This window comes from Danio rerio, chromosome 7 (assembly GCF_052040795.2).
Source record: "Danio rerio strain M-AB ecotype USA chromosome 7, GRCz13ab, whole genome shotgun sequence".
In the NCBI taxonomy this organism is placed as follows: domain Eukaryota; kingdom Metazoa; phylum Chordata; class Actinopteri; order Cypriniformes; family Danionidae; genus Danio; species Danio rerio.
Window position 1 is genome coordinate 80480001 of NC_141027.1, and position 10032 is coordinate 80490032.

General features: G+C 40.3%; 1 protein-coding gene across 1 annotated transcript in view; it reads left to right on the forward strand.

Annotated features, from left to right (window-relative positions):
• Window positions 1–8916, forward strand: part of pea15 (proliferation and apoptosis adaptor protein 15) — a 31974-nt gene extending 23058 nt beyond the window's left edge. The window contains exons 2-4 of the mRNA XM_087262482.1: window positions 2270–2444; window positions 3711–3866; window positions 4193–8916. Of these exons, the coding sequence (XP_087118608.1) occupies window positions 2273–2444; window positions 3711–3866; window positions 4193–4257 (393 nt within the window). The 5' untranslated portion in view covers window positions 2270–2272 and the 3' untranslated portion in view covers window positions 4258–8916. The remainder of the gene's footprint in view (window positions 1–2269; window positions 2445–3710; window positions 3867–4192) is intronic.
• The last annotated feature ends 1116 nt before the right edge of the window (window positions 8917–10032 follow it).

The window sequence follows — 10032 nt, forward strand, 5'->3', positions numbered from 1 at the left end:
ACACACACACACACACACACACACACACACACACACACACTTACACACACAAACACGTCTGAAAACATCCCACAGCACAGACCCAGTGATTACAAGATTTGAATAGCTTTAAAATGTGTGTAAGTCAGTGGTTATCACTGTCACCTCACAGCAAGAAGGTCGCTGGTTCAAGTCTCGGCTGGGTCAGTTGGTGTTTCTGTGTGGAGTTTGCATGTTCTCCCCGTGTTGGCGTGGGTTTCCTCCGGGTGCTCCGGTTTCCCCCACAGTCCAAACACATGCACTATAGGGGAACTGATCAACTACACTGGCTGTAGTGTATGAGTGTGTGTGTGTGTGTGTGTGTGTGTGTGTGTGTGTGTGTGTGTGTGTGTGTGTGTGTGTATGTGTGTTTCCCAGTACTGGGTTGCAGCTGGAAGGGCATCCGCTGTGTAAAACATTTGCTGGATAAGTTGGCGGTTCATTCCGCTGTGGCGACCCCAGATTAATAAAGGGACTAAGCCGAAAAGAAAATGAATGAATGAAACAAATTAAAAATTACAATAAAATTTTTTTTTTTTAAATAAAATAAATATAATTAATAAAATTAATTAAATTAAAAGTAAAAAAAGACAAATACAATTAAAAATAAAATAACAATAATACATATTATTTAAATTTAATTAAATCTAAAGAGTAAAAATAAAATAAAACAAACAAAAAACAAACAAATAAATAAAAAAGAAACAAACAAATAAATAAATAAATAAGCAAGCAAGTAAACAAACAAACAAACAAATAAATAAATAAATAAATAAATAAATAAATAAATAAATAAAACAAGCAAACAAAAAAGCAAACATAAATAAATAAATGTATAAATAAAAAATAAATAAATAAATAAATTAGATAGATCGAAAGATCGATAGATAGAAAGAAAGAAAGAAAGAAAGAAAGAAAGAAAGAAAGAAAGAAAGAAAGAAAGAAAGAAAGAAAGAAAGAAAGAAAGAAAGAAAGAAAGAAAGAAAGCACTATTGCCTCACTGTAAGAAGTTCGCTGGTTCGAGTCCCGGCTGGGTCGGTTGGTGTTTCTGTGTGGAGTTTGCATGTTCTCCCCGTGTTGGCGTGGGTTTCCTCCGGGTGCTCCGGTTTTCCCCACAGTCCAAACACATGCGCTATAGGGGAACTGATCAACTGTAGTGTGTGAGTGTGTGTGTGTGTGTGTGTGTGTGTGTGTGTGTGTGTGTGTGTGTGTAAATGAGCGTGTATGGGTGTTTCCCAGTACTGGGTTACTACCCGAAACCCCCCTGGCTTCAGGCCTGTATATATATATATATATATTACAATTTGTCTTGGAGAGTGGTGTAAAAGCTGATTTCCCTTTATAAAATTCTTAAATTATATTTGATGTATAAGTCAGTTCAATGGCCCCTCGGAGTGTCCATCACTTGAGGAATTCAGCAGTCATTACTCATGTATGGTCATTTGCTGAATGACCGTAATTACAGCTCGTTATTGAATTTCCTCTTTCTGTACGATCTTGTTTTGTAAGTCTGGACAAAGCCTTGTGCACTGCAGGACGTTCATAGCTCGCGCTCACCGCCTGGGCTTCTCCTGTCCCTCTGCTGGCGGCGGCCGGATCTGCAGGGCTGTATTTGGGTCAGCAGCAGATCAGTGTGATTTACAGACTCGCACAGATAAACAGCAGCATGTCAACACTCTCAGTGCGGATGAGAAATCTGGATAAGTGTGTGTGTGTGTGTGTCACTGTTTACAGGCATCACTGTTTACGTTTCCCACTCTTCTATGTTTTCTATCACAGACACACACACACACACACACACACACACACACACACACACGCATAGACTGGGATGAATGCAGAATGTTTGCTCTGTTAAAGCGGTCGCCAAACAGCACAAGCAATACATTGTAAAATAACAGAGGCGTCCATCTTGGCTCCGGATCCTGCAGTTTCCTCTGTCCTCGTGTGGGCTGCAAACTGCAGAAGCGCTTAGATGGATTTGTTTGCCACGCGGAGCTGGCGGTGTATCACATCACGTCTGTGTGTTTGTACAGTGTGATAGTGCAGATGATCAGGGCTCTGTTTGTGTGTGTGTGTGTGAGGAAGAAATGTGGCTTTGGTGGAGCTGTGATGCACACGATGTCCACTAGAGGGAGACAGAGATCCCTCTTGATTATATTTGTGTTCATCGTTACTGTTCTGATTGTAAACGGGCCTTTAATTGAGGTGTGCTTGCGCTCATCTGTTGATCTGCTGTGTGTTTGTGTAGAGAATGTCTGAATACAGCTCTCTGCTGAGCGACCTGTCGGAGAACATCACTAATGAAGACCTGGAGCAGCTGAAGTCGGCCTGTAAGGAGGACATCCCTGAGGAGCAGAGCAACTCCATCGCCTGCTCCAGAGACTGGTTCAGCTACCTGGAGAAGAATGACAAACTGGCGCAAGGTCAGAAAACGTGGAAAACCCTGCGCTTTTATTAACTCAGGCTGTGTGGATGTGCTCAAGGGGACGTTCACGCAAACCACCCAATACACACACTAGAGCACAGGTGTCAAATCCAGTTCATGGAGGGCCGCAGCTCTGCACAGAATAGTTCCAACCCTAATCAAACACACTTGCTTGTAGGTTTCAAACAAGTCTGAAGGACTCAATTAGTTTGATCAGGTGTGTTTAATTAGGGCTTAAGCTAAACTCTGCAGAGCTGCGGCCCTCCAGGAACTGGATTTGACACCTGTGCACTAGAGCATGCACACCAGGGCGACACAGAATATCGGCCCGGGCATCTTGGGCCAGAGCGGCCCACTGCATACAATCACAATGCTTCACATCGGTGCACGCTCTTGAATATGTTTACCAACTCCTGCTAAATTAAAAATAATTTATTAATATAATTAAATTCTAATCCACACTGGGAGTCCATCTTGTGTGTGCCTGTGTGTTTTGAGGGAGACACTAGAGGCCATGATCTTTAGTCTCTTTGCTAGAGCAACCGACTCCCATGCGGAATGTCATGGGTTCGATACCAGCTCGAAGCAGGTTGGGTGGTGTAGGACCGGCGGGGTTACATTGGTGCCGTGACCCGGATGGGAGTGAGGTTTAGGGGGGAGAGTGTAACGGAGGCCAGCTAGTAGGTGCTGTTCAGGTAAACCTCACTCCTCTGACCTCTAAAGGTGCTCTAGCAACATACACTAAAGGTCATGGTCTTTAGCCTCCTTTGTAGAGCGACCGACTACCATGCGGAAGATCGCCGGTTCGATACCAGCTCGGAGCGGCTTGGGTGGCGGAGGTCCGGCGGGGTTACACACGCACAATAGACACACACTAGAAAGCATGCACACTATAAAATGTAATACACTAGGGAGCATGCACACTAAAAAAAGACTGAATCACAAAATGATTCACTGTTTGAAAGAGGAACATGCTGGCGACACCTGCTGGTCAAAACTGTGTAATTACAACAAAAACTCAAGGCAAAACATGCATCTTTTTCAAACACACTATAAACACTAAATTGTTAAAATTTTGTACTAAAAGTATAAGCTATAAATGTTTATCGTAGTTTATCGATAAACTATTGGTTTATCGTCTACTATTAGTAAATATAAAAAAATATTTGGATTTTTCTGTATTCAATATTCTGTTATGTGAATGATGGTTAAAGTTCTCATGTATTGAGTGTTATGTGATGTTGAATCTGACTCTCTCGCACAGATAACCTTTCCTACATCGAGCACATCTTCGAGATCTCGCGGCGACCCGACCTGTTGACCCGGGTCATCGAGTACCGCACGACTGTGCTGAAGATTTCTGAAGACGACGAGATCGACACCAAACTCACACGCATCCCGTCTGCTAAGAAATACAAGGGTACGGCCTCTACTTTTCTTTAACACTCTCTGAGGAGATATTTAGTAAAACAGGTCATTTAGATAACATATATATATATATATATAATAGAGATATGATATTTAGATAACTTAGTGTTGCTATCTGCAGTACTACCATAAACATATATTACAATTTAATAGTTTTATTTAACGTAAATACAAGAATCTGCACAAAAACTAAATACTTTTGTTCTGTTTGAGCCTCTAAATAAAACCGAGCAGGCATATTCTCCCTATAACTTATTATATGATCCATAAAAGACATGTATAGATACTGACTCATATTAAATGGACTGTATGTTGCAGACATCATCCGCCAGCCGTCTGAAGATGAGATCATCAAACTGGCTCCGCCGCCCAAAAAAGCATGAGGTCAACGTACTTGATCTCCGCTCCTCATCCCTGGCACATCATCATCACAAGCCACACCCCCTGCCCCGCCCACTTCACACCAAACAGCCAATCAGACCGCCAAGATGCTTTACAGCCACGCCCACGCCACGGAACGCATGGGAACACTGAACGAAAGACAAAGAAATGGACCAAACGACAGCGACCAGAGGATGCTAACAATTACGAAGTAAACGGGTCGTAGGTGTCGGAAGGGGAAACAATCATTCTGTGTGTGAGAGAGAGATGCAGAGAGTTCATCCAGACCCTTGACAGTCAGCGAAACGGGGATTTCACAGTCGATGTCTTAATGCGCCACAGCGCCACCTAGCAGTGAAACTGCTCGAACCACTGCATCGCTGTGCATTTAGACGCATTTATTCCCTGGTTAGTAATGTGGGTCACACTTTACACTGAGGTTCTGTTAGATTACGTTAGTTAATATATTTACTATCATGATAAAACGACGAACAATACATTTACTACAGTATTCATTACTCATTTTAAATAGATGAAAATACAGATGCTAGTTCTCGTTAGCTGACTGTGCATTAACTAGTGTTATACTACAGTGCTGTTGAATGCTTGATTCTGATTGGCTGATGAGCATTCTAGTTACGTTTACATAAACACAGCGGGCGACGTGGTGGCGCAGTAGGTAGTGCTGTCGCCTCACAGCAAGAAGGTCACTGGTTTCAGCCTCGGCTGGGTCAATTGGCGTTTCAGTGTGGAGTTTGCATGTTCTCCCTGCGTTAGCGTGGTTTTCCTCGGGGTGCTCCGGTTTCCCCCACAGTCCAAACACATGCGGTACAGGTGAATTGGGTAAGCTAAATTGTCCGTAGTGTATGAGTGTGAATGAATGTGTTTGGATGTTTCCCAGTGATGGGTTGCAGCTAGAAGGGCATCTGCTGCGTAAAAATGTGCTGGATGAGTTGGTGGTTCATTCTGCTGTGGCGACCCCGGATTGATAGAGGGACTGAGCCGAAAAGAAAATGAATGAATGAATGAACACACAGCTAAAGTAGTTCCGGCAGGTTTTGTGCATGTTATATCACTACGCTGAGCAGTTTCACAGCTACAACAGTCAGATTTCACATCAAAGATGTGGGAACTGTGGTATAATCTGAATAATGCACTCTGGTCTGTTTGATTATTAGAAAACAATGCACATTTTTCTATTAATTTAACAGCCTGTCCTCAATTATTCCTTCCTCACCAAGCACAACTTGGATTATTTTATCAACTCTGACATTAGCAATGATTAATAAATGCTGCAAGTATTAGTAAGTACATTAACTAGCATTAACTAACGAAACCTTGCGGTGGCCGTAATGTGGCTAGACTTGAGGTCGGTACATTCCCTTTAAAAACAACAGTCATATCGACGTTTAAAAAGTGTTACAGACAACAGATCTCATGAATTTGTGTGATTGCCACTTAGAAAGCCAATATTTGCCTTCTTTAGAGACGAAATGCATTATTGCAGGGTATGCAATTACCTAGTAGAGGATTAATATTGCTTTTTATATTTCTGTATATCATACTTTTAGGAACTATAGTTTATTAAACGATCAGTTATCTAATAATAAGCATCGTTTCTTATCAAACGACTGCAGTCTTATGAAGAAGTAGTGCTGGGGGACGCAATTAGAGATGCACCTCCTATACTGTTAAAGCCAGCCTGATCTCACGAGGAATCGTAAGTATTTTACGTTTTGCCAATTTAGTGGCTATTTCGTACGAGTTCAGTTTTTGTACGATTTTCAAAAGGAGGCGTGGCACCTAACCCCACCCCTAACTCCAACCGTCATTGGGGGATGAGCAATTCGTACTAAATTGTACGAATTAGATCGTACGAATTCATACGAATTAGCCACTAAATCAAAAAGTTATGAATTGCCGTGAGATTGTGTTGGTTAAAGCCTAAAAACACACCAGACCACATGGTAGAACACAAAATATATGACAAAATATATATATAAATGTATATGGAAATTCTATACGTGTGCGTTTAGTAATGATTTAGCTCCATTTCTGCAGTATTTGCATCAGGAAATAGAAGGCATATATTTTTGTTAGAACTTTAAATCGTTCAATTTGACTACTTATACTGTGAATTATTTATTCAGATGCCTCACTATACTATTATGTGAACACATTAAGATGAGATCGCATATATTTTCGGTTGATAATTTATTTACTGATAGAGGGGGAGGGAAGAGTTGCGACTGAAATGGGATATTTACATCAAGGGTGTGTTAAAAAAAGAAATTAATATTAACGAAATGGTAAATAAATGTACACAAACTGCAGCGCTCTGTGGCCAAAAGTCTGTATGGATCCTATCACGTGTGCCAGATCCAAACAGCGCAGGTTTTTAGCTGCGTTTACTTTCATTTGTACTTTCACATACTTTTGTTTTGTTAAATAGTTTACGATGCGTAAAATACACACACTTCGTCACACACACAGCACAATAAAGGGGTCATGAACTACCTCAGGTTCCACTTATATTAAGATTTTACATCATATTTAGAAATAATGGCCAGTTTTCTGTGTTATTTTTGAGCCTCATTAGAATTAATGAGTGGGCGTGGCCAATCGCAGACTCAGAAGTAAACGCCCACTGCTCTGATTGACTAACAGTTTTGCATATTAAGAAAGCTAAACAGGCAGCGTATTAAAAGTGGGCATATATCCTGTAAGGGGTGGGGCTTATCCTCTCGATTACATCACAATTTAAAACGTTCCAGAATCTGTTATATTTGACCCTCATTAATATGAATGAGTGGGCGTGACCAACTGTAGACCTAAAAGTAAACGCCCACTGCTCTGATTGGCTAACAGTTTTGCATATTAACAAAACTTAAGAAGCAATGTCATAAAAGTGGGTGTTGATCTTCTGTGGGGGGCGGGGCTTATCCTCTATATTACATCATATATTAAAACATTCCAGAGTCTGTGTTATTTTTCACACTCAGTAATATGAATGATTGGGCATGGCCAATTGCAGACTCAGAAGTAAACACCCACTGCTCTGATTGGCTAACAGTTTTGCATATTAAGAAAGCTAAACAAGCAGCGTATTAAAAGTGGGCATTGATCTTCTGTGAGGGGTGGGGCTTATCCTCTTGATTACATCATAATTTAAAACATTCCAGAGCCTGTGTTATATTTCACACTCATTAATATGAATGAGTGGGTGTGGCCAATTGCAAACTAAGAAGTAAACGTTCACAGCTCTGATTGGCTAACAGTTTTGCATATTAACAAAACTAAAGAAGCAATGTCATAAAAGTGGGTGTTGATATTCTCTGGGGGGCGGGGCTTATCCTCTGTATTACATCATAGAGTAAAACATTCCAGAATCTGTTAGTTTTGACCCTTATTAATGTGAATGAGTGGGCGTGGCCAATTCTAGACTCAGAAGTAAATGCCCACTGCTCTGATTGGCGAACAGTTATGCATGCTAACAAAACTAAACAAGCAGCGTTTTAAAAGTGGGATCTTCTGGGGGCGGGACTTATCCTCTATTACATCATAGCTTATAACATTCCAGAATCTGTCGGTTTGTCAGGCTACTTTCGACATATGCACTTTTCACAGGAGCGACTATGTTCTGGGTTCTGAAACGTGCAGGATGTTTTTATAGTACTGTGAGCTCTTAAATGTGGAAATATCAAGGGAATTTTAATTTCTCAGTTCATGACCCCTTTAAGATCTTTGTATTGATCGCACCATCCGCTGAACGACTGTTTAAACGCGACTCTAAATTTGCTCGATCACTGTGCATCATCGCAGACTGTTGTTTTCATATTGGCATGAATAAATCCGCAGCTTTAGTGGTTCTGGAGGACACGGCATGCGTGCTTTCATGCATCTGCTCGTCCGCCCACGCATGATTCAGGCTTTTTTCAGATCGTGATTTTGTTGAATCCTCAGCTTAACCTTATATTCGCTCTGTAAACTACAAAGTCTGGCTGGTTCTTGGCCATGAACATTTGTGGCACCTTTTCTGAGGAACTTGTACAATTTATTTCTGCCGCTGACCAACTAAATGAGGAGGACGACTGTGTATTCATAAAAAGCCATTGCTTTTTTATACGCAAAATAGATATGTTTGGTAGACTGTCGTAACAATGACATTTTTCATACAATGAAAGGGATTACAGACTCAATTTTCTAGTTTACATTTTAAATTGGTGAGGTATTTCTATATGTCTCTTAATTTTCTGAGGAGAAAAAAGCATTTTGCAATTCTTAGAAGTCTATGTTGTGACTTTGGTGACGAGTTGTAAAATAAAAAAAGCTTTTTTTATTTATTTCTGGGGCCACAATTAACATTATTTTACATTTTAATTTTTTTTGCTCAAGCAGTCTCTCATTTGCATATTTAAATGAGGTGCTCTGCATGTGGCCAACAGAAAGATGTCCATGGCTCTGTATTTAAAAATCAATGCAAATGTTAAATTACATGGTTTTATTATTTAAAGTTTAGTGTGTAATGTCTTATTTTAAATCTGTTTCTCAAACTAAAACTAAGTCAAATTTGGTCTGTTCAGTTTGACTCTGGTCTCAATTCCTTTTCATTGTATGCAAAAGCTCTCCTATTTACCTTCCAATAAAAGGGCGAATATAAATGTTTACAGAGTATTAATTTTTGTTGACGATATCAGTTTAAAATCCAGATATGTGCGATGAGTCACACACACACGATCCTTTCAAAAACCGATTGTACATTATTCTATTTATTAGATTTTTTTACGTTGTCGTCGTCGTCGTCGTCGTTGTTGTTGTATTGTATCGTGTACGGAAATATCATCTTGTGACTTTATCGGTGTTTGACATTGTGAACGTGATGATGTTCCCTGTCTGGTGTCTCGCTGGACACTGCGCTAGAATCAGTCTCATCGTACGGCGTCTCAAATCATTAGTTTGTTCGAGTTGTTTAGCGATGTTGTAGTTGGTTTGCATCTTTACTCTCATTATCTGTGGACTGAATCGTCTGTGACCACTGATTCTAGATCAGCTCTCGATATGCTTACGCTAGTTTTACCAACTAAGAACTTTTTAACGTCCCCAGACCAGCAACCAAGGGCTTGAGATGTCCACACGTCATTTACAGTGCTTCTCATTGCTGCATCCGCGTGGATTTTGAAAAACACAGCGCCTCAACTGGAGAACATCGGAAAAGCCATATTATTATTAGAATCGCTATCTCTTTTCCGTGTTTTCTTAATGAACATTAGAGGTATTTAGATAAATTTCCTCTTCCTGCAAGAAGGGATGTAAGTTTTGGAAGTGAAAAACGCCATTCATTTTCTCCATTTAATGAAATTTATTTTAAATGAAACTTTAATAAAAGCTTTACGAACACAAACCTGGTTGCGGACTGACAATATATTCTCTTGTGGAAGCCATCTTTTAGCATTACTTCAACTTTAAAGCCAATTTATACTTCTGCGTCGAGTGACGCATGTAGCTGTTGCGAACAATTTGTGCGTTCTGTGTCCCTGCAACAACACCTCAAAAACACCAGGTGGCGGTAGTGTATCTATGTTCCACTGTGTCGAATGTCTTTGCTAGCATTTTGAGTTTGCGCCAGAAATATGTGTGATGCTACTAATTAAGAGTAGAAAGGGGCGAACGTTAAATAGTTAAACGTTAAACAACTTAAATAAAAAATAAACACAAAACACTAGTAAAGCCCACATCGAGAGCTCCTCTGCAGGATTCGACTTTTGGTAAACACTCCC